General features: G+C 39.4%; 1 protein-coding gene and 1 pseudogene across 3 annotated transcripts; one reads left to right on the top strand and one right to left on the bottom strand.

The window, feature by feature from the left end:
• Positions 1–6,838: 6,838 nt before the first annotated feature.
• Positions 6,839–8,950, top strand: LOC148868920 (transcription factor bHLH53-like). Of its 2 annotated transcripts, none has more exons than XM_088972497.1 (3): positions 6,839–7,152; positions 7,612–8,269; positions 8,534–8,950. In XM_088972497.1, exons 2-3 carry the CDS (start codon positions 7,625–7,627, stop codon positions 8,729–8,731), a joined length of 843 nt encoding a protein of 280 aa, XP_088828623.1. In that variant the 5' UTR covers positions 6,839–7,152; positions 7,612–7,624; the 3' UTR covers positions 8,732–8,950. The 2 variants fall into 2 exon arrangements, with proteins under 2 accessions (XP_088828623.1, XP_088828622.1); XM_088972496.1 differs by lacking the exon at positions 6,839–7,152 and adding an exon at positions 7,155–7,385.
• Positions 8,951–10,134: 1,184 nt separating this feature from the next.
• Positions 10,135–22,864, bottom strand: LOC148868921 (protein NRT1/ PTR FAMILY 5.5-like; annotated as a pseudogene). Its single transcript, XR_016108348.1, has 5 exons — positions 22,606–22,864; positions 21,749–21,823; positions 12,777–12,991; positions 11,237–11,649; positions 10,135–10,990 (listed from the first exon to the last, which is right to left on the bottom strand). The product of XR_016108348.1 is annotated as a protein NRT1/ PTR FAMILY 5.5-like (transcript).
• Between the last annotated feature and the right edge of the window lie 3,025 nt (positions 22,865–25,889).

Here is a 25,889-nt window from a genome sequence, read left to right on the forward strand (position 1 = left end):
TTTCACTAGAACAGAAATAAGAAATCAACACAGAGAAACCAGCTAGACACTAAGACTGGGCCACACACTACAGACAAACAAACAGAAAAAGAGAACAAACTAACCACGAGCTAAAAAGACCTTCAACACATTATGGGTTATGATCGTTAAATTAGATTTAGATTAATGAATATTGGATTAGTTGTGATTTCTATATTATAAGCAATTTTTCAAACTTATTATGAGATCGGATTCAGTCCTCACGAGACGCTCCTACCATGCACAGTCCGGAGATTTTCCGAATGCAAGGTTGCAAGATACTGTAAGTAGCGGTGTGAACACAGTTTGTGAGGATACAATTCGATTCTTATATTACAACAGATTGATAATTTTTTATACCTCTTGTATTGAAAACATCTCTTGATGATAGTATCAGAACTGATGATGTTTTTATTGGGAGATGTTCTTAATACACAGTGGGGATATGCTATGAAATATTGTGGAGCACAGATACGAACTCCAATTCAACCATATGAATAAGAAAAAGCTTAGGCCTTGCAATAAGGAAGTGGCAAAGTTGAGTCAAGCTATAAATTATAACCTTTTATTATGAAGGGGGGTTTCACATGCTACTCAATGAAGCAATTAATGGATCTCCTTTAGTTACACCATTTAGATAGGTATAATTTATGAGACAAACAACTAAAGGGCCATTTGGTAAGTCTTTTTTGAAAGATCTTCTAAAAGTTTTGACAATCAAAAAGTGTAATGAGTTTTTGCATTAAGGTGTATTTTTACACGCAAATGTAAGTTGAAAAAAAAAAGCCCGAAAAACTCCCCTTGGAGCTTCCTGAAAATAGCCCAAAATGAGCTTTGCACGTCTTTTTATGCTCATTTTGGAAAGAGAATAAATACAAAAGTGTGTACTGCAAAGCCTTGTACTTCACTACTTTATATTTTAAACCTTATAACTGCATGGTATATATTTATATACATTTGTATTTTTTCCAAACCGACCCTTACTATTGATTGTTCATGTTTTATTTATTTAAACAAATAAAATACCTATAATTCTAAAAAGTAAAAACATAAAACAACAATTTTGCAACAAAATTCAACCACATTTTCACATGATTTTATAATATTTTGAAGCTTGTTTCCACTATTTCTTATTTCGATATTCTTTTTTGAGCGTAAACTAAGTCACTGTTTGGATAACTTTTATAAAGTACTTATACTTTGAAAGCACAAATGCACGAAAAGCATTATATACTGTTTGGATGACATATTTTCTACTTATGCTTTCATACATTTTAAAAAACACGTAAACCCCCAAAAGAACTAAGTCACTTTTCTTGTTTGTGATTTTGGCAAAATTTTGCTTCCATTTTCATGCCAACGGTGGTAACGTGTGACCACCCTTAGATAAAACCCCTCGACCGAAGACTCCCCACTCACCTATCGTCTTCAAGCCCATACCTTCTTGCCACCATGAGTTCTTGCTCCGCCATTGCCTATCTCTGACCACCAAACCCACCAGAAATTGCCACCAAAAGCACAGCCTGTTGGCGATGATTGTACTGCTACTTCTTTGTTTGAATTGCCATTACGGACGAAAAACTTGCAGGTATGGGTTCCGATTTCATCTTTTCCCCTTTTTAATGTTTTTTCTCCATTTTCTCCACGATTCAATGGAATCATCATTGTTGACCGCTGCTTTAAACTAGTCATGAAGTGATTACCACATGTATAAATACCGTACATGATATATACACGTGGCCTGTGTGTCTCTTCAATGCATACAGGTGGCTAATCATGTGTAAGACTAACTAAATCACATGATTACTAGTGTTCTTTTACCAAGTGGGAAATGCAAATGGTTCTTTTCTTTCACAAAGCATACTTTACAATTTTTTTTTTTACCTAAACAGTTTTTACAACAAAAATATCGAAGTAAAGGCAATATATGTATACTATTAAAGTAGAAATCTATCGAAACATAGCCCAAGTTAATTGCAAGGTGATGAGGGTGGAAATGGGCTCCGGATTGATTGTTACATGGATGTATAGGAAGGTTATACGTGGCCGAGCCAAGGACTGACAACTGTCGCACACTTGATTGAGCAAGCATTGTCGATGTGGTGGGCTCCCATTCAACTCGATGACTAGCGCTTACGAATACTGCGAGTCTTGGATGAAGGGATACACGTGGTGAATTTCAAGCAAACCCCCATTGTGATGAGATCAACATAAATGGCCTCTCTACTCTTTGTCCCATGACATACGGCTTACGCCTCTAACGACTCGAGTGTGAATGCCCCAAATACCAACACGTGTCCTAGTACCAAAGAGCACATTAACACAACATGTGTCGCAGCACCAATAAGTATTTATTATTGGGCATGCCACTCAAGATAAAGTTTCTTCCACAATCCTACCTGACCATTTATTATTGACTTGAGCGTTGGAATGCTCCCTGTAGCAAATCACCTTGAGGCTCTAACATCTTATATTGGCATGTTGTTGGTCTATTCTATCTAGCTCAACACCCAAATTCATTTACTACCCGTCCACCTTACCTTGAACAGCATTACAAGGCATAAGCTTTTTGTTATTCATATGATTTTAGGGTATTGCAAGAGAATTTAAGTGGGCGTAAAAAGTTATTATATATGTTGTAATATAAGGCTTAAAATATTTGTCACGTGTGCAGCCCTATGAACTATGAAGTTAAGGAATGGAGGAGCATGTCATGTGTGCAGTCTGATGCCATCCCATCCCATTATATTCTTCAACGGTTCATCCATCTTCCGTTTATTGTGGTACAAGCATATCGTGTTAGACTGATCCGTAAAATACTTGGCGCAAAAGATGCACTTTCGAACACGTGGCGAGAGGACGTTAGATTAACCACAGGAGGCATCAAAGCAAGTGGGGATCCCCATCCCGATTGAAACAGTTTCCTCGAACCGTTAGTAACTTTCTCGCTTATTGCTTATTATTATTAGTATGAACGTTGCCTTCAAAAAGAAAAAAAAAGGGGGGAAATTTTGAGTTTAGTACCTTGAACTTTAAAAAGTGCAGCACCCAAACTTTCCAAAACTGTAAAGTGCAGCACCCAAACTCTCCAAAACTGTCAAATTGATCCTTTGTTGTTAGTATTCCATCCGTTATTTTGGTCACGTGACGACATGTGATGATTCTAAATTTTCAAAATGTTAAAATTACCCTTCGATTTTCAGATTAATGACGATCATTGTTGTTGCCTCGTATATGGAAAACCTGTACCGAAGAACCCTCGGGGGGCATTTCTTCTTCTTTTTCTTCTTCTTCTTCTACTTCTACTTCCTCAAAAAGTCCCCCTCCAACATCCCCATTAGAGAAGTCAAAAAGGTAATCCATTTGCGCCATTAACATACCACTCATCATCCCAAGACACTTGTTGGTTCGATTTTAAAACCATTTTCGGCAACAGACTGGTTTTCAACACCCTTGCTTCCACACACTCCATTTCTGGTTTTACACGAATAAAACCTAGAAGAAAGAAACTTCAACCTGAAATAGTTTCGAAGAATATGTTGAAAAGTTAAGAGTGGTAATTTTGTAATTTTATTTATATTTTATCTTTTGTATTGAATGGGTTACTTCGGGAGTTTGATGGAAGCTGAAATGTCTATAGTCTGAAATATTTTGTATGAGAGTTCAAGAAACTAAGAACGAAGTAAACCCAAAACTTTAAGTGGGATTTTCATATTCTTCTCTTCATTCTATATTCCTCTTCTCTTCTACAGATGTTTTGGATTCTCTTTTTGAATTTTACTACCATATTTCCGTTGTTCCAACAAAATATTCCCACAAGTTACTCTTCCTTAATTCAAATAAAATGTACCTGGAACGACAATGAAGGAGGGTAAGAGGAAGCGAGGAGGGAAAGAAAAGAAATTACAGAGGGGGAGGAGTAAGTCAAGGAAGGGTTGAATGAGAAGAAAATGGGGAGATGTTGGTACAACATTGAATGAATGCTGAAAGCGTCCAGAAGAGAAACAAGTGTCCCCCAAGGTGGAAGCTGGAGTAGGCGGGTTTGGAAACCACCGAAATCTTGAGATCAAGGTTTCTGATGAGGAGATGCACGAAAGGACATGGATCCATGTGTCCTTCCAGTGAGATTTAGTTCGCTTCTTCAGCTTTGGGATTTCGACACCAGACTATCCAAAAAACAACTGATCGGAGCACAATGAGTGCAGCCCAGTTTCATTGTCTCCCTCTTTGTGGACTCAACAAGCCAAATAAAAGAAGTTGTAGAAGAGAGAGAGAGGAGAACCTGCCGGTGACTTCAATGTATAGGGTATAATATCTTTTATCTGATCATCGCTGATGACTTCAATCGTCGGATAAGTCATCTCTAGCATCAATTTCCAAAGCAAACCTGCTGGCGGCGAACGCTGCAACTTTGAATAGATTCTTGGAATGAATAGCGTGAGTCTCGATCTAAGGGTTTAAGCACGAATAGTGATTCTCTCTCTTCTTCGGACCGCCAAGGGCTATTTGTGTCATTACATTTGTCCGTAACGTCAGTTAACGCTTCTGGACCATCTTGATAGCTTTTGGACGTTTGGGTATTATAGTAACACGTTTTAAAGTTTGGGTACTAAGTTGATTTAAACGTCAGTTAACGCTTCTGAACCATCTCGATAGCTTTTGGATGTTTCGGTATTATAGTAACACGTTTTAAAGTTTGGGTACTAAGTTGATTTAAGGTACTAAACTTAAACTTTCCCCCAAAAAAATATGAACAATTAAATTAACAAGATATTCTCAACTCTACCCAAATTACAATCCAAGTTATGATTATTTTCCTATTTTAAAATTTCGGTTCAACTATGATACCGAAAAGAAATTGTAACCAATTAATTAATATCAAATTGCAGCAAAAAGAAAAAAAAAACAGTATTATAAAAGTGGTAGATTAACTGGAGTGGGATGGGAGGTGGCTGTTTGATTTTGATATTCAATGTTTTAAAAACCAAACCACAACTGAAACCGCTTTGGCCATCGGTTCAACTATTCGGTTTGAATAGATGTCCCATTGGAATTAAAAAAATAAAAATGACAAAAAACATTATTTGGATTGAATGGATTAATAATTTGAGCACCCAGATCAATAAGTCATTGATCAAGTTTAAGGAATGGTTTAGGGGTGAAATGAAACCGATTGTCTAAATGGTTTTTGAACTAAAAGGTCCAATTGTCCAAATCAATGACGGTTCAAAAACCATGTTCAATTCATAAATACAAATAATTCTGTTTTCGCATGACTCACGTGGCACTGTTTTATAAGTGATAGAGTAAGTTGAATAACCAATTAATCAAATTTATCAAAAGGTTAAAAAAAACTTACAACAAATCAACTAGCATCATAAAAATAGTAACTAATCAGATGGGTTAATTTTGACAAAATTCATGGGGTTGTGATTGATCAAATCCTTTCCAATATGATGTAAAAGGCTCGATTTGGAAAGGAAACAAAATACACATGTATATTCATCAGTTTAACCAATTACAAATCCAGGTGAATTGAATGAATACAAGTTAATTGAATAACGATAATAAGAATTATCGAGTAGGACAGGAATCCGTTAATGAGGTTGAATTCGAAAGGAGGAGAAGGAAGTCCGGGGTGCAAAAGGGGCGCAAAGTGTCGTAGAAATCAGATATGTATAAACTTGGGTTCTTTCAAAGTTCAAACGGTGGATGAAAAGGCCACGTTGTCAATGTTAATAGTCTTAAACCTTTCTCCAGAATCTTCACACTTTATGTGGGTTTGTACAGGACTGAGCTGAAAATCTTTTTGGAAGATAAAATTTATCCCACTTAAAATAAAAATCTTTGTTTGGCACTGTTGCAAAGGAGCCTTTCGTGTGTCTGCTGACCTTACCAAGAGATCGAATGACATTGATCCCACCTGTAGACTTTGCCATGAAGATTCAAAAACTTTAGACCACTTATTTTTCCACTACCCAGCGGTTCAACCAATTTAGTTTGCCTTATCCATGGGTTTGCGAGTCAACATTTGCAATGATCAAGGTTTTCTTTTCTTGTTAAAGGAATGGAGGAAAATACATAACATTATTAAAGAGGAGTCTGATCTCTCCCTATTTACTAGAGGCACTGTTCTTATGTGGAATATTTAGAAGGCTAGATGTCAAACCTATTTTAATGGGAAGCCATTCACTCATTCAGCCCTTCTCATTTCCTATAATACCCACCTTGGAGACTTGGTGAAAATGCGTGAAAGACCTTTGTTGACCCGGCCAGAAAACTTGGGATTTGCTCCTCCTCTTCAAAGAACCTCATCAATTTGGATCAAACCTCATCTTTTGCACATTAAAATCAATACTGATGGAGCATGGTCTCTATCAAAAGCTGCAGTTAGTATCATTGCTCGAGATGAATTTGGATCACTCCTGATTGCCAAAGCCTTGTTGGACTCGATTATCATAAAAAAGTGATGCTAAAGTTGCTATTCAAGTACTCTCTTCAGATTTGGAACCCCCTTGGAGTTCGCTACTAGTTGCCTTAGATTGTAAAACCATCTCAAAATCCTTCTCATCCTGTGCTTGGTATCACACCCCTCGGTTTTGTGATAGAGCAGCCCATGGGCTTGCCCAATTTGCTCTAAGACAAAACCGATCGTTTACTTGATCCTCTATTCCAGATTGTATCTGATCAATTATTTTGAATAAGATGTAACCTCCAAGTTGAAAGTTAAATAAAGCTCTTGCCCTATGACTTCAAAAAAATAAAAAAATCTTAAACCTTTCATTATAACAGGCACAATGTCTCTATTCTCTCTACCATTGGAAGTAGCATTTCTTCCTTTCAAAATGATCAGCGAAAATTGAAGGAAATGATAATAACGGTATCGTACGTATAACCCTAGAATTAACCATTAACTGTTTCAAGCCTTGTCAACCCCTGGTTTTTCTGCTTTATGTGCCATGTCCCCCCCTCTCTCTCTCTCTCTCTCTCTTCATGTGCTTTTGTGTCTCGAAGTGTCAAGAATCAGGCGTCAGTGTTGGTTTGATGTCGTTTGTTTACTCTACTTTTGATTCGACAAAGAAACGACAGCCAGAGCCTTCTTCGACCGTATCTTCTCAGTACTCAGCATCAGCAGTAACTTCTGCCGCCTCTCTCTCTCTCTCTCTCTCTCTGGCACATGCACACTAACACTGCACAAAATTAGGTTGTGTTCTGCTTCTCTTACCGTGCTACCGAAAGATCTCTACTCTCATGTTTATATTCTGCTGCTTTCTATTTTTCCTTCAACTGTGTTTTACTGTACCAGATTCATCGATCTTAAAACAGTACCGTAGCTGCTAGTATTGTTCACTTTTTCGTTGCTTCTAGTAAGTAACTTGTTTTCTTACATCCCATGAAACTTCTTCAACGAGAAAATGAAACTGAAAAAACAGAAGAAAAAAATCTCTGTTTTCTCTTAACATTTCTCAGTCAAAATTGTTAGAGACAAAGAAACAGAATGCAAGACGACCGCCAATTCTTTCTATCATATCTTTATTTTGATTTATCTATCTAGTATTTTAATTGATTTTGCATTTGCCATCTTTTCTGCAGACTCCAATTTCCCATGGCACTGAGTTCTTACTCCAATTGGTGGACACTCGAGCATCTTAATCCAAAGATGAGTACCTTTCAACAAAGGCAGGAAGAGAGAGCCAGGGAGCTCCTGGGCTTCTGTGACAATCTCAACCCGACCAACACAGTTTTTGATCCTTCCCTTGAGCCCAATGATTTCTTATCCACCGAAAACTATCACCATCTTCTCTCATACTTCTCTTATCCCTCTGATCCTCTAGTTACAGTCTCCTCAGAAACCCTTCCACCCAACCACTTGGATTTCTGCTGCCAGTACCGGCATCGGTACCCAAAACGCCAAAGGACCTATGATGTTGATTTCTGTAACTCTGCTGATAGCATATCCAACTCCTTCGATGGGTATATCCCCAGCTCTTTCCCAGTACCCAAATTCTTGCTCGAGTCTGATCAACTGTTGCTTCCAGGCACAGAAGTTCAAGTTCCACCAGTTTTTTTGAGTGACATTGTGGACGACAAGAAGAAAGCTAATAGAAGGAATATGTCCGCACAGAGTGTCGCTGCTCGGCGGAGGAGAAGAAAGATCACTCAGAAGACTCAATTTCAAGCTGCATTCAAGTACGTGGATTTTTTACAGGCCCAAGTTGGAATCCTTGAGTTTATGGGATCAATATTCCAGGTAAATTTTCACCTCTACTAATTTTATAACAACGATCTTAATCATATATAATTCCGACTTTAATAATTCTTTGTATATCTACCGTTGTAATTTTTCCGAATAAGCAGCTTTATATTATTGGATTCAATTTTTATATTGATTAATATTACAAAAGGGCATTATTTTCTGCTTTTATTCCTGTCCTCTCTTTGTTTCTTTGTCGATTCAATATTCATGATTGGGTTGCTGACTAGAATGGGCCATGGTTTGGTGTTTGTTGTGCAGGAAACCGGTAAGGATCAATTTCATATAGAAAAACTCCAGGTTCTTGTGTCACCCACAATCCAAGAGAATCTGTATTTGGAGGAGAAGTGCTTGGTTCCACTAGGATTTGTCCAAACCGTAGCAAAAGATCATGACATACAATCGAACCCGTTAATCTCCCAAGGGCTGAAGCTGTTTGGTCAATCAGAGCATTTATAGTGAATTTAAAGCAATCCAAACCTGAAGTGGAAGTATTCTTTTGGGTTTTTAATTATATTTATATGCGTCCCTTCATTTGTTTCATGCATTTTGTCCGTGTAAATGTCATTTCTCCCCTTAATTTGTCGTCCTTTTTTTATTCACTCTAATCTATTTTCTTGTAAAAACCAAATTTCCCCCCCAAGATATAGATTACTGTTGTGTTTTCGGCAGTAACAATTGTAAGGTGTCCAAACTTCTGCACATGCAGCAAGAAAGTGGGTTTCTTATGATGAATTTTTTGGTAGAAAAGAAGAAGAAGAATTCATTCAAAAGTTCAGTTGAAGAATTTTAACTAATTAAAAATAGGATAAATTTCTGAAACATCCCTTGAAGTTTTTTGTTGTTGTTGAAGTTTCTCCTGAAGTTTGTTAATTACAATCACCTTCCCTAAACTTTCTGACATAGTTGCAAACAGATCTCTCTTGATGGAATTTTTTTAAAAAAGCATGAATATGTCATGCAATTACTTTTAACAAAAATGTTTGTTTTCCAAACTTTTTTTTCATATGAATCACTACCCTAAACCCTTTCAATCTTTTTTTCTAAAATTGATATATTTTTCAAATTTTCCCTTCATATCAATCACTCAAAGGTAAAACTGCAAAACTAATTAAATTCTATTTGTTTTTTTTTGTTAATAAAGTTTATATTGTTTTTTCCCCACAGAAACCAACCTCAATAATAACTGTATGGGTATTTTAGACATTTTCATGCATTTTTTAGAAGATTTTACTAGAGGGGGTCTATTTGCAACTATATATATTAGAAAGTTCAGGGGAGGTTTCAGCAACTATCAAAAACTTAAGGAAAGGTTTTAGCAAATTACCCTTAAGAATATGTAGTGCCATCCAATAAAAACAAAAAGATTAGTTAGCAGTGTCTCAGTATGATTATTATTTCATAGTCCTGCTGCGAATTTGTATATTATATGATCTGTTTGGCGTTGAATTTGTATATCTATCATGACTCATGACTGCAAAGAGACTAGGTAGGGCAGAGATTTTTTCTTGAAGGCTTGAATCAAATCCAATTGGAACTTAACTAATACTGCAAAAAGCTCCAAAGCCTAAAATGACAGAATTTGAGCTCCATCCATCAATTGTACATCCACATTAAGGATTATAATCAACTTTTTAGGCCTTGGGGGGGAGGATTATATTTTCCGTCTCGAGCTTGAGTTTGGCTTGAAAGCTTGAAAAGAAATATATTTCCATATTATATATATATATATATATATGATTTTTTATAATATATAGTTTATTATTATATCTTATATAGAATACAAAAATATATATATGTATTTTGAAGTCGGTTGACAGCCCTAGCAAGTAGTAACCATTAATCAAACAGGTAGGCCTCCATTTGAAGGAAATTAACTAATTAATCACTAAACATTAGAGAGTAGAAAAGGTAAACATGTCACACAAAATGTACTAGCAACAACAATTAGCTTTATATATATAATCAATCATCATCATCACAGTTTAAGGGTGAACCAGCCCTCGTCTCTTTATTTGCTGCACCTTTATTAAGCTAATAGTAATTATCCAAGCGACTCCGGTTTAGAGTGTCCTGGAACCAGCTTGGTCGCCTTCCTTGCTTGCTGTTGCTAGCATGGCTTACTATGTAAACAGAAAGAACACTGCCTAGGCTTCCTGCTCCAAATGAACTGCTGATGAAGTGGTTAATATACTTGTTCATGGAGTTTGGGGTTTGCTTTCGGAAGAAATCCTTGATGTCGTTATGAGCAAATCCATGTAAGGAACCCTAGCAACAAAAACTGTGGAAGTAGCCAAAATATACTCATGGGGATTGTGTCATCAGGCTTGTCTAGTAAGCCATGTTTTCTGATCACATCTAATCTTCTGGCTTCCACTTTTGCAGCAGTAATACAACACTCCTGATGTAATTCCAACTGTTGTGGCATACTCTTCCAACTTCTCATATAAATTGTAAGCAAGGGACTTTGAGCATTCACTGAACACTAAAAAGATTGGAAGGGGAACCGATAGGCGTCCAACCTTGCGATTCATGTGATTTGCCTGCTCAACAAAGTAAGTGTTGCCAAAGGATAGTACAACACCAAAAATAGCAAAGGTAATCCACATAGGTATCATGCGTATGATGGCCTTAGTTTCTTCCACTTCTGTGACTCTGCAAAGGGTCCATCCATTCTGTGGCCGGGAAGGCAGTACCACTGTAGCTTTGTCGAGACATCTGTTTTTTCACTGAAACTTGTTAAACACAGAAATTCAAATTGCAGGTTCAATTGAGGCCGGAACCTATGGCAATTAGTATCTCTATCTCACATTTAATTGGTAAGACTTTGGTTAAACACTTTAATGGCTGAACCAAGCCTTGCCAACTGCTCGTTTGAATCAACACTCAAACATTAACACAAGGTGGCAGGAGAGAGAGAGAGAGAGAGAGAGAGAGAGAGAGAGAGAGGTTTAGTAATGGTACCTGAGGCCCTTTGTGTGAGGCATCACATCTTCACCAGGGTCATGCATCCCATAAAGCTCAGCGTTATTAGTATTAGGAGGATGGTGCATCTTCAAGGTCGAAGCCACAAAGACCCGGAATACATGAGTAAGAGGACTGCCTTGCGGTTTGACAAATCTGTAAGAACCGCAACCACTCAAAAACAAAAGGGTAGCCACCAAAGTACATATTGCTGGAATTCCAAAGCGAACCGACCAAGGATGTATATAGGGAAGTGCTATTGCACCAACTATTGGAACAATCAGCACCATCAAGGTACCCAGATTTTTAGCCCATCTGCACATTGCCAGTGCATGCTTTCTCGTACCTGCTGGATGTGCCTGTAACCTTGGATAGGACGGGAGGGGTTGACATGGCTCTAAAAATCCCAAGCCCTACAAAGTTTTATTTGTAACTTTTCAAATTCTTTTCAATGTCCACAACACTCATGTTCAATAATATAACTTTCTAGTGTGTTGACTGGCCAGTAAGAAAAGTGAGACATGAGTGCTTTTAGAGATGGAAGTAGCATGGGAAACCAAGGTCTTCAGGCATAGGAGAAGTTTTTTGAGATGAGAATGGCAATATAAAGGCTCTCTTTTCCAGGGCAATAGGGGAGGGGGATTTACTATGAGCAGAACGGATGGCCATGGTTGTTAAGGAGATACAAAAAGTAAAAGATATCAAAAAATGAGAAGCTTGTAACGGCGGTTATGGGTGGCAGAAGAATACACACAGGGAGCACTTTGGTCTTATAGGGACGAAATTAACAAGTGGTTAACTCGAGGAATGCAGGTGCAATGAGTTAAAAGATCAAATGCAATGGCTAATACTCCAGCAAAACAAAGGGTGAACAGAGAGGGCATGATACCCCAAGGTCTGGTATAATTTCAAGCTTTCAATCAATCCAAGTTGATAAATGGAAACAGAGCTTCAAGTTGGAGGGTGATGACATCTCTAAAGCTGCATTTGGCATTCCTTATTTTAAGGACTTATCTCAAAACTCATTGTTCATAAGAGGCATTTTAACTGCGCTAATAGGAGACCTTATCAACCAGCTGATGGGCACCTTAATTATATTTCATTTTATGAATAATTCTCTGGATTTTTCACCATAGCATATAGTTTGTCCACGTAGACCCCACCTGAGAAAGCCAGAAGTAGCTGCACTTCAGCTCTCCCAAACGGGTCTGGGGAGCTTCACTGCCCTCAGTGACCAGCTGATAGAATTGACACTTTGGCAGGCTCAATCCGGGGGACCATTTGATAATGGCTGAAGTTGCGCTGAAGTGAGCAACTTAGTGCTTTGTCTTATAAATAAAATAATTGAATAGTAAAATATTCAAAGGGTGTAGACGTATAATCAGTAGCCCACTACCTCCTTGAAAACGTATTCAGTAAAAGACAACGCAATAAGCTCCAGTTCAGCCCTGGGGGGCTGGGGCAGTCAAATTACTTGTCCAGTTGGTAGTTAATATTAGCAAGCAAGTAAGCAAGAAGAATCTCAGAAAAGCAAACTTACAATGCTATAGGCGATACTAGAGACAAAGAGCATCCAAAAATGACCACCAAGAGTGTCGACAAGGTATGCCATTCCTATTGGCATGATTGCTGACACGCCATAGAAAACATTCATTACTGCTGTTGCGTGGGTGAAATCCATCTTCCATACATTTGTCAAGTATGTTACCATTACAAACAGAGTGTAGGCCACAAGAATATCAGCCCAACCTAGGACTACCATGAAAGAAGAGTTGACAAGTTAAATAAGAAATCATGTCTTTCCTGTATCATAGATTTTCCCTATTGCAAATAACAAATACAAATAATAATTTGTATCCACACCTTCTGTTTTATAAATAATTTATCTGCTTACTAATAATGATCAATCGTGTATTTATCTTCATATTCCATCTCAAATTAATATGTTAGTGTATCCCCAGGGATTAAGCAAACTATAAAAACGAAAACGGCAAAGAAGAACTAGTACATAGTGATGTGGTTGTGTTTGACATGATTTCTTAAGCTGTTTCACCTTACACTCCACAGAGAAACTTAAAATAGAAAATAAACTGGATATGAAAGAATAAAAAGGAAGAAATATAAAAGACAAGAAACCAGAAAATTATTGCATTTGAGGAAGGATTCCACGCTAATCTAGATCCAAGCATGAGCTTCTCTAACCCCCCCCCCCCCCAAAAAAAAAAAAAAAAAAAAAAACATGGACTTATTCGGATTAGTATACTTTTTTGCATATTCCTACCTAGTGTATCATATCAAGTATTTATGCATCAGTTCAGAATCTGAATGCTATGTTAATATGACTCAATTCAAAAGGAGCCAAAGAAAATTACATTGATATTCTTGTAAATGAATATTGGCAAAAAAGCAAAAAATGTGAACCAATGAAACGGTGAGAGGTTACGTTTCTAGACCATTGTATTAAAGGTGAGACACCTTTAACATGATTGGTTCACGTTTTTGCTTTATGGTCCAGTTTCTAACCACTGTGACACTCATGATTCATGAATATTATTTAATGTTTAGACATGGTAAAAGGGGAAAAACTGGATTCATGTTCTAACTTGCTCCATCATATGCAAAAGAAAAACAAGTAAAGCAATTGCCTTTAGGTTATCAATTGATCATTTTCAGGTGATTGACAATTTTGAGGTGGCTAGGCAGTGAAAATACCAGTTATTTTGGATTGACAAGCCCAACTAGGAAGTAGGTTGGAGGATCACCAGCTGTTGTATTCCCCCAGGCCAGAAAATGTATTGAAGTGGTTTCATATTACTATAAAGGGCAGAAAAATATCATCTCCAATCCATTTTAGCTACTAACATAGTCTTTTTCTTATAGTCTAAAAGGGCCATAACCTAATGATGGTCCCCGCTATTCAGGGTCTTGGGAGGGTTGGACTGGATTCAGACCTAACCTTTGGCATCACACCAGTTAAATAGAATTAGTGTCAAGTATGTTCAGGACATGCCTGTCGGCATTTTTACTTTGAGATTCCACCAAGGAGCTGTTACTGCTAGAATGCTACTCATAACTCTGTCTCCATTAAATCTCTAAATCATCTCCTCATATTTGGCAGAATAGTCAAACATTCTTGGAACCATTTTAGTAACTTATCGAGCATTGGCAAAATCCAAGTGGCACTATTTTTTCCTAGGAACATTTAGGTGGTTCTCATCCATAAAGGAAAGGACCTTGTTAAATGACTTACAGAGAATACTTCCCATGGTTATTTCCTGCACCATTTAGTTCATCATCATCATCATCCATGCCATATCCCAGATATATGGTGCCGGATACATGAATCCTATTTCGCCAATCTGTTCTATTTAAAAACATATCCTCTGATAAATTATTAGTGTTTAAATCATTTCTTACTACTACCCATGTCCTTTTTGGTCTACCGTAGCCCTTCTAGCCCTTCAACTTGTGACAAATCAGTTATTCTAAGCGGTGCTGATGATGGTTTTCTATTCACTTGACCAAACCATCTTAGTCTACTTTCTCTTATTTTATCACATATTGGGGCTACTCCTAGGTTCCTACGAATGACTTCATTCCTGATCCTATCCTTTCTAGTTTTTCCACTCATCCATCTTACAATTCACATGTTTGCCACTCATCTTCTGGACATGTTATTTCTTGACTGCCCAACACTCTGCTCCATGCAACATAGCTCCATTTAGTTAACTCCTCCAGCATGGCCTGTCTTACACTGCTGGTCCCAAGCCCAGATAGAGGAGGAGGTTTGCATCAGGTTGGCAGTTGGCACTAAAACTTTTTCCAAACCTTTATGAATATGCAAGTGAAAATTTCTAACTGTATAGGATTACATAACATGATTGCTTCATTGTCAAAATTGATGGGGAATTTCAAAACAATCTTGAACCAAATAGGAGGGGAGGACTGGGAGGTCCAATTCGAAACCATAGGACAAATCTACTGGTATAATGTATTCATAGAATTTTTATGGTTATGGATCTAGTGTTGCTTAATCATGAATGTAGAGGAGTAATAAACTCAACCCAACTCAACAATGACTTATCCCAATAATATGAGGTCTGATACATGAATCTTAAACTGAGGTTTTGTAACGGCTATTGAGTCAAACCTGACTACATTGGAAATGAATCCTGGCTCATGTTACTGACAAGATCAACTAAACTATCGTATCTCTCTCTCTCTCTCTCTAATCAATTGTTTTATTTACTACAACTTTCATGAAAACAACAGACCCGCTAATGTTTTGGGAAATTTGGCAAATTAAATCAAAAGCGGCCATCCCATTCTTCAGAACTATTTAGAAAAGAATGCCAGAGGATTTATTTTACTAAAAAAGGCACAAAGTAAATTTCTAATTCAAAATCACAAAAGAACCTGACTTTGACAAAGTTCTCATAAAGTTGAGATAATCATTAGAGAAGAATAAGTGATCAAATCCAAGTCATATAAATCATGGTATTGTTTTCCTTTATGCTCCATCTGGAGGTAAGTTCCGAAACACAATAAACACCAACCTCAAATCCAATCAGTTAATTTTATAGCCAGAAATAACACTAGTTGTTTTTCTGTTGCTGCAGGTCGAAAGAGCCAAGACCCAAGTGTCACATGATGTTGAGGGCCTGAGAATAGGATCTTGTCACGGGTCGGTCCACAGGGAAAACCTCTTGTTTTCCCTTGTTCCTTCCTATTCATGATGAACCTATCTTGGCGCCTTTGGTGATTTGTCCAAGAGATCACCAACTCTCCTAACTCACTTGTTGACTGAATAATTTGATGCCTTCATTCAATAAGGGTGTCTCCTTAAATAGGAGATTACAAGAGTCCTAATCTGAGGATGTCTCCTTGTTGAATAGGGAGACTTCCAGTTCTATCTTGCTAAGGATAAGATAAGCTAATCCTAATCTGATAACTTACTAACAAGATAAGATAAGAGCAATAAAATAAGATAAGAACAAGCAAGATAAGCTAATCTAATCTAGATGAGACTGCTGCTGCCGAACTGGGTAGACTGAGAATCACTGAATCGTTACTGCTGCTGGCGGTGGGTCAGGTTTCTGCTGTTGCTGGTGGTGGGTCAGGTTTCTGCTGCTGGCGGCGGCGATGGTATGTCTTCCCGAGGAATGCGTCCATAACATTACTCCCCTCCTGGACTAAGAGCTTGTCCTCAAGCTCGAATTCCGGGTATGTGGCCTGGAACTTTGTCAATAGGATCCATGTGGCTTCGGCCGATGGTAAGTTACACCATTCCACCAAGACTTCAAGAACTCCTCGATTGAAACGAGAGCGGAGGAGAGCTTTCGGTTGGGGGATCAGTTTGCCATCTTTCAGGGGTGGTGGGGGGGGGGGTACTTGGTCTGGAGGAACCCCTGTAAATGGCTTCAGCAAGGAGATGTGGAAGACATTATGAATCCGGCTGGTCGCTGGCAATTCCAACTGGTAGGCCACACTGCCAATCCGTCGTAGAACCTTGAAGGGCCCATAGAACTTAGGGGACAGCTTCAGGGCAGTCCTGTGGCGCAAGGAGCGTTGCCGGTAGGGTTGGAGCTTTAACCAAACAAATTGTCCTGGATCAAACGATAGTTCCCGGTGGTGCTTGTCATAGGTGAGCTTCATGTGGAGTTGGGCCTGCTGTAAGCGAAGGTGGACGTCGCGTTCTTGTAAGGAGTGATCAATTGCGTCCAAACGAGTAGAACCAGGCTCGTAGGACAGCAAGCGGGGAGGGCCCCGGCCATATACGACGCGAAAGGGAGTCATGCTGAGGGAAGAATGGTAGGTTGTGTTGTAACAGTACTCGGCCCAAGGGAGCCAATCCACCCACCGTCGCGGTTGATCGCCGATGGAACAACGGAGGTACATTTCGATGGTGTGATTGACCACCTCTATCTGACCGTCGGTCTGCGGTCGGTAAGCTGAAGAGTAGGCCAGGGTGGTGCCGTGCAGCCAGAATAACTCCTTCCAGAAGGCACTGGTGAAAACCGGGTCCCTATCGCTGACAATGGATTTTGGTAACCCATGTAAGCGAAAAATATGTGTGAAGAAGGCGAGGGCAACTGAAGTGGCACTGTACGGGTGTGATAGAGGAATGAAGTGGGCGTATTTAGAGAAACGATTGACTACCACGAAGAGAACTGATTTGCCACCTACCTTGGGTAGCCCTTCAATGAAGTCCATGGAGATGTCGGCCCAGATTAGTGACGGAATGGAAAGGGGCTGAAGGAGGCATGCTGGGTGTAGGTTTTCCCATTTATGCTGTTGGCATGTGGAGCATTTCTGGACAAAATCTCGAATGGAAGTTTTCATACCTCGCCAATGGAAATTAGTCTGGATGCGGTGTAGCGTTTTCTGAACACCTTCATGGGTGGAGTTATGGATGCTGGTGATGATGGTGGAAATCAATGGAGAGTCGGACGAAAGATGGATCCGTCCCTTATATAGTACCAACCCGTCTTGAAGCGACCAATTGGGGTCGGCAGTGCCTAACTGGATCTTTTGGACCAAGGGTGACCATTCCGGAGATTGTGGTGCTACCTTCTTAATGTCGTCAAACAGAGAGATCCAGGGTTGGGAAACGCCATACAGAGTTATCGTGTCTTCATCTCGCCTAGATAAGGCATCAACTGCGTGATTGGAGGACTCTGCCTTGTACTCTACCCGGAAGTCGAACCTGAGCAGTTTGCTAACCCAATGCTGCTGAGGGGCAGTGGTGAGACGTTGCTCTAACAGGTATTTGAGGCTGTAATGATCAGTTTTGACGACGAACGACCGCCCCCACAAATATGGTCTCCAGTGCTGGACGGTGCGGGCAAGGCCGATCAGTTTGCGCTCATAGGCTGGAAGCTTTAGATGCCGATCGGCCAGTCGGCGGCTGAAGAAAGCAATTGGGTGCCCTTGCTGCTGTAATACAGCGCCAATACCTACTCCAGAAGCATCACACTCGACAGTAAACTCGAGGGCGAAATTAGGTAACTACAGGACCGGGGTGGAGGACAGGGCAGTCCTTAGCGCTAGAAAAGCCTCATGTACTGTGTCATCCCAGCGGAAGGAATTTTTCTTTAACAGGTTGGTAAACGGTGCTGCCAACAATCCATAGTTCTGAACAAATTTGTGGTAGTAACCCGTTAATCCAAGGAATCCGTGCAAGGCCTTGGCTGATTGAGGTTTGGGCCATTCTTTGATAGCCTGAATCTTGAAACCATCAACTGTCACACCTTGCCCATGGATGACATGGCCGAGATAAAGAACCAGTCGCTCCCCGAAGGAACACTTGGACCTTTTGAGGAATAATTTGTGTTGGCACAGGAGCTCGAAAACTGATCGCAGATGATGCACATGCTCTACCCATGATTTGCTGTAAACGAGTATATCGTCAAAGAAAACTAAAACAAATTTGCACAGATGGGGCTGAAATACCTCGTTCATTAATGACTGAAATGTGGATGGGGCATTGGAGAGGCCGAATGGCATGACCAAAAATTCGAAGTGGCCATGGTGGGTGCGGAAGGCAGTCTTCTTCACGTCGCTGGAAGCCATGAGAACCTGGAAATACCCTGATTTGAGGTCCAACTTAGAGAAATACTGCACACCATGCAATTCGTCCAACAGTTCGTCCACAACGGGAATAAGGAACTTATCCTTGATCGTCCGGTCATTGAGTTCTCTATAGTCAACACAAAACCTCCACGTTCCATCTTGCTTTTCCACCAATAGAACCGGCGAAGAGAAGGGGGAGTGACTTTGCGTATGATTCCTTGTTGCAGCATCACTGTACACTGTCTTTCTATCTCATCCTTCTGTAGGTGAGGGTAGCGATAAGGCCGAACAACGAATGGCGCTGACCCTGCCACTAAAGGGATGCGATGGTCGCAAGCTTGGGGAGGAGGGAGTCCCTTGGGTTCCTGGAATAAATCTAAAAACTCGGCGAGAAGTTTTTCCATAGCTGCCGGTTCTGTTTGAAGGGTATGGACCTGTGGTCTCTTTTCTTTAACCCTGCAACCGTTCCATGAAACTTGTTTCCCATTTAGGTGAAATGTCATTGTGAGTGCACTGAAGTTCCATAAAATCGGCCCTAAGGAGATTAACCACTTGATGCCAAGAACAATATCGAACCCATCCAATGAGAGTACAAATAAATCAACAAGAAGTAGTTCAGAATTGACATGTATCGGGACGTCCTTACAAATCCCTGGACTGTGAACCTTCTCACCATTTGCGACGGCTACCTGTAGCTGTGGCCGGAGTTCCATTGGTAGTTTTAACTGCAGGGCGGCATGTTCACTTATGAAGTTGTGTGTGCTCCCTGAATCGACGAGAATGCGCACCAGCTGACCTGCGATCTGTGCCTGTAACTGCATGGTCTGAGAGGTTTTAATACCAGTGATCGCATGGAGAGAGATCTCTGGCTCGAATGTGGTGGGATCCCCTTCCTCCTCTTGCTCATCAATGAGAAGGCAAAAAAGCCTCTTGCATCTATGTCCTGCCAAGTAGAGGTCATCACAGTTGAAACATTGACCTCTTGCTCGACGTTCTACCATTTTTGCTCTGGTCAAACGCTTGATGGGAGGAGTGGCCATGTTACTTCCTGTACTTGTCACTGCTCTAGAGGTGGTGGTCGTGTGAGGTTTCAGTTCCCGGTTGGTAGCCGAAGAGGGGGTCGTTGTTGCTGATCTTGGGGGGCACCCACGAGTTCAGTGGATGACCCACATTAAAAATTCCGCGGTTGAGCTGCAGCTTGCGCTCAAATGTGCGGGCTAAGTTCATGGCTATGACCAAATTTGGGGGATTCTGCATTTCGACATCCACTCGCAGGGGTTCTGCTAGCCCTGCTGTGAACATATCCACTTGCTGGTCGGGTCGCACGGATGATGCCCTTGCGAGGAGGGTTTGGAACTGTCGCTGGTATTCAGCAACTGTTCCGGTCTGTTTAAGGTTAATTAGCTCGCCTAGCGGGTTGCTGGTCAGTGGGGGTCCGAACCGGAGAAGGCAATAGGATTTAAACTGGGGCCAATTGAGCCTAGGTTCTTCTTGCTCTAACTGATAAAACCAAAGTTGAGCTTCTTCTGTTAAATGAAAGGCGGCTAGGTTTATCCCGGTCATCTGTCCGTTGATTCCGGAAGAACTGCCCGCATCGATACAGAAGTCTAGGGGGTCTTCGTTGCCATTGTACGACGGGAACTCCAGCCTGCTGTACTTGGGGACGACGGCTGCTCCATGGCTAACGGACTGCTGTTCGCCGGAAGACTCCGGCAGATCTTGTCGGCAGTTGTTAGCGGCTGTTCCTCCTTCAGAGTTCCTTTCCCTGTTGGAAAGGAACACCTCCATCAGACGTCGCAGTTCCCTCACTTCGCCTTTGATCTCACGAACTTCGGAGCTAGTCTCCACGAGTTGGTGCTCGAGGTCGTGGACCCTGGATGGTAGCTATTCCAGATCTCCCATGACGCCTTGCTCTGATACCAAGTTGTTGAGGGCCCGAGAATAGGATCTTGTCACAGGTTGGTTCACGGGGAAAACCTCCTGTTTTCCCTTGTTCCTTCCTGTTCGTGATGAACCTATCTCGGCGCCTTTGGTGATTTGTCCAAGAGATCACCAACTCTCCTAATTCACTTGTTGACTGAATAATTTGATGCCTTCATTCAATAAGGGTGTCTCCTTAAATAGGAGATTACAAGAGTCCTAATCTGAGGAAGTCTCCTTGTTGAATAGGGAGACTTCCTGTTCTATCTTGCTAAGGATAAGATAAGCTAATCCTAACCTGATAACTTACTAACAAGATAAGATAAAAGCAATAAAATAAGATAAGAACAAGCAAGATAAGCTAATCTAATCTGGATGAGACTGCTGCTGCTGAACTGGGTAGACTGAGAATCACAGAATCGTTACTGCTGCTGCCGGCGGCGATGGTATGTCTTCCCGAGGAATGCGTCCATAACACATGAGGTGTTGGAGATTGAACTAAGGCAATATGTTTCCCATCAAGTTTACTATGTGGCAGGGATATAAATTTGTTGTTTTGGAATCTGACAAAATATCTACACTTCATGGAGATTATGCTTCTGTTACTTTGGAGTTGTTGGCCTATTCTTAATATCAGAACTCTTTGTCTGGATTTGTTAAATTTTGTTTTGTGTATAGGCAGGTTAACAAATAAGCCCATATAGTTGCTCAACATGCTAAAATTTTGGACTCTGAGGTTGTGTGGACTGATAAGCCTCCTCCTTGGTTGTGTAATGTTGTGGAAACTGTTATCAGTTTGCATTTAATGAATGCATATGTTAATTTACAATAAAAGAACCCAATAGGTTAATTTGAAGACAAAAATTCAACTACTGATAGAGTTATGAGTTATGACCTTCCGATTGAATGAAACATTCTGACTTACAAACATGATAACCATGAACATTAAGGAGAATAGGGGAAGAGGAGGGCCCAGAAAAGATGGCTAACTGAAATGTCCAAATGCATTGATGCAATTACCGATGATTCTGTTGAAGGATCTTGGTTCGCTGGCCATTTCCTTGTCGTTGTGTTGCCCTTTCTCTCTCTCTTTCCCTGTGAAAGATCCGAACTATACAGAAATAAACTCATTCTGAAATTGTAACAACTGAATAATTATATACCAGTCTAAAAACAAGAAAGCTCAGTCACTGAACAAGTACAGGGGGTCAAGAGAAACAAAAGAAGGAACAAGTAATTTAAACATTTCCTTACAATTAAGACATTTTCAAGAAGAGAATAGCTTTCTCGCACTTTTCAGAAAAGATGTGATGGGGACAGAGGGAGGCAATCCTAGAGATCAGAAGAAGTGCATATTCAGGTCAACACTGAATTCAAATCCAATTATGAATGAAATCTAATATTATTACATGTTTTTTAGGTAAGAATATTATTGTAAGTTTTTCTTTTTCCTAATTAGCAAATTAATGCATTCATTTACCCACAGACCAAAATACATTAGTTGTCTTTTAACCACTTTTTAGACTATTACATAACCCTTTTAACGGAGTCCAACATATGTGGACAAGTAATACTTGCATCATTGCCATTAAGCAACCTAATGGGCTAATGGCATTTAAAGAGCCAGAAAAAACCAAAACAGACATCAGTTCCCTTGAATAGCCCAATAATTGCCATACCACCTTCACTATGAAACATACACATACACACACAGCAGCAGTAGTAGCAGTCAAATAAAAAACTAAAGCTATTAGTATAACACACAAACCCAAATGCTCCACCTTTAACTCCCAGTGTTCCCACATCAGGCCATCATAGAAAAGAATGATATAATTACTCACATTCAAATGCAAAGATCTGGGAACGGAAGAACAAACCTGATTTTGAGCCACATTCACTCATATCATCAGCAATATTGCAACTATTGCAAGCTATAGAATGGGAGGATATTTTCTTCACAATCAAGATGACACTAGACAAAAAGGAGAAACATCCTGAAAAAACCATGAGATTCCTAGCCCACCAAATATAAAATCAAGCCAAAGCAATGAAGCCATACTATTCTTGATACTTAAGATCGACATTTGAGAAAGCAAAGAATCAATACCTACCAGACTACCACCTCATCCACATGATTAAAAGGGATTTGAACACCCCACCTAGGAAAAAACCACACCCCTCTAGATAAATGACAGTTAAAGAAAAGATGAACCATTACCACAAAAGGAACAAATATTATCCACACAAAACCCTTTGGTACATAAGACATCCTTAACCTCTAACTTTATTATGGCGGTGAATCTCTGACCTTTAACACCTAAAGTTGACATGTCTCGCAGTATGATGGAAAACAGCAACCTGCAACAAAAAATAAATAACAAAAAAATATACATAAATGAAAAAAAAAACAGGGGAAACAGGGGAGCGCTGGAGCGGTGTCTCCATCAAGCATCTCATTCCATCAACCGCTGACTTCGTGGAAAACCCACTGAACAAAACAGTTCATCCCAAGCCAATGCTTCTTCATTCCTCCTAGAAAGAAAATGAAAGTATAAGATAAACTAGGCCAACCAAAAAATTCTCCATTTGACCTCATGATCTAAAAAATATCAACAAATATATGCGAATACTATGCCCTTATTCCAGATGGAAATTCGAAAGTTTTCCACTACTTGATTATCACATACTTTTAAACTCAGATCAGGAAAGGGTATAAAATAAAATGAAAAACAAGTATAATGATCTCCTAATCATCTTACATAAGGCTGCCTTTGTTTGCTATACAAACACTGAACGGGGGTATTTATGCATTCCAGTTCGTGTTTGTAAACGTTTGTTTGAAACGTAAAAAGGTAATGATTATCAAACTAAAATTGTATTTTTTGATATTTTGTACTCTAAAAATAGAGTATTATTGTTGTTATTTTTTTTGGATACAAATTTGTATTCATTTGATAATTAAACTTTTGATCAAAGTTGAAACATTCGAATATAAGATAGTTGGAACAGTTAATGATGAATCCACATCTTTACACCCATTTCCATCAATGAATGCAAAAACATTTAAAATGTGAACTGTATTTGAGAAATATATAATGTACATGTTTGTGTTTCCATTGCAAACATTCCCAGTCTAAGAGAAAACGATTTTTAGAGGCAAAATCATTGAAAAGGTGACACTTCCACCGTTCCACGTTAACGAGTCTGGATGTGCGCCATATGTGAGGAGCAGATCTGATCTCCTACAGTTCACCTTGTATTGTCAGTGACCGTTTATAGAAACTGTCCAGCTAACCTTGAGTGGTCAATTGACCCTAGTGACTTAGAAGTTAGAAAATGAACAAACTTTGACCATCTACAGGTGACAGCATCAATAAGCAGGAACTTGTACTAAGCAACTTCAAGGTAGCGTCTCACTAGTGGTTTTTTAGGGGTGAGAGTTCATATCTGCTGCTACTAACAAATGCAATCAACATTATCCCAACAAGTCATTAAAGTTACACATTTAGAACATCTCCCCATGAATGACAAGTGAGATGTAAGGTGAGGTTCTTGAATAGGTTTTTATACTCTAACACTAACATAGACAAGTACAAATCCACTCAAACCTTATACTGAAACTTAATTATGATAGGGGAAATGAGATTAAACACTAGACCATTTTGATCAAAATAGTTGTAATCAAAAGTACCACTCGATCCTAAAACTTAAGTTATTAGGGGATAAATGGGTTTTTATAGTCTAACAGTAGCATATCCCTACCCCCATTGTACAACCTATTAATGAAGGAACAGTAGCATTGTCTAGGAGTGATCATTGGCTGGACTTGAATCCAGACCTATAACTTTTGTGTGTATAGTATCAAGTGTATTTAATATTTTATATTATATCTCATTTAATATATGTATAAAATTTATTTTATACACTATATAATATAAAATATTATATATATAATATGTACTATAGGTGTCATATTATAGTATTTATTTATAAAATATAAAATAAATAATATACATAGTATAAATTTTGTATAAAATAATAGATTTTATGTATTTTGTAGGTTGGGCCAGGCCTGAAGTATTGGGCCAAGCCTTGTCCTAAAATTTGTGGGTTCGGGCTCAAGTTAGGCCTAAACACAAAGCCCAAATATGAGCTTGAAATTTTGAGCCGGGCTGAAAATGATAGATTTCTAATAAGGGTCTCGGGAGTAGGGGTGGCAATTTCTCACCCAACCCATTGAACCCACCTAGTATCTAACCCACCCATTTACTTGGTGGGTTGGAAATGGGCTGATCACCCATTGGGTCAATTTAAATGGGTTGGGTCGGGTTGCGTTGTGGATAACCATTGTGTTAACCACTAAAGATACAAGTATTAATTCTTTAGCCTTTTTTTTTTCCTCATTTGAGTAAAATAATTTATAATTAATGCATTAATCTTCTATTAATTATTGACTAAAATTAGTTTTGCCTCAAGTCAACACACTTCACACAAATTGACATAAATCCAAATCAACCTGACCCAAGTATAGACCAATTCAACTCAGTCTAAATTTTAACAGACCCAATCACCTTGGTTTGGTTCGTTTGGGTTGGTTAGCCCACTCCAAACCCAACCTGATCTAGATCAGACCAATTTGGGGCGATCGAAATCCAAAGCAAACCCGTATGGGCGGGTTTGATCCAGGCCAATACAATTTGGCCCGCTTGCTTTGACCAGTTTGGATCACCGACCCAACCCGTATTTGTACAAACCCTACCCATATTTGGACTGGCCCGATTTACTTCCCTCAACTCGATTCGGTCCCAAACCAGTGCACAACCTAATATGGGGCTGGTCTGAGTCAATCTTCTATTGGATGAGCCGGTTTGGGTTGGTCCGACCGTACTGATTTGAATCCAAACGGTTCAACCGGTCTAGTGTGATTAGCTTGAACACAATCAAATTAGATAGTTCAAGGTCTGACTGGCTTGAGCCTAAGTGGTTCGCTCAAAACTGAAACCCAAACATAATCAAATGACTTTGCCACTTGTGTGAAAATAGCATGCATGTATTATGATTTAAACCTTCCTCACTTATATAAATAACAATTACTATTACCATCAAGTTATGACCAAATTATTTGTCAAGTGGGAATTAGTTTTTTTATTTTAAGTACATA

The sequence above is a fragment of the Nelumbo lutea genome, chromosome 2 (genome assembly GCF_056320005.1).
Source record: "Nelumbo lutea isolate HS-2025 chromosome 2, American lotus-T2T, whole genome shotgun sequence".
NCBI lineage: Eukaryota > Viridiplantae > Streptophyta > Magnoliopsida > Proteales > Nelumbonaceae > Nelumbo > Nelumbo lutea.

Coding starts and splice junctions, on each gene's coding strand:
- LOC148868920 (XM_088972497.1), top strand. CDS start 7,625: ATGGCACTGAGTTCTTACTCCAATTGGTGGACACTCGAGCATCTTAAT. Junction 8,270..8,533: donor TTATGGGATCAATATTCCAG/GTAAATTTTCAC, acceptor TTTGTTGTGCAG/GAAACCGGTAAGGATCAATT.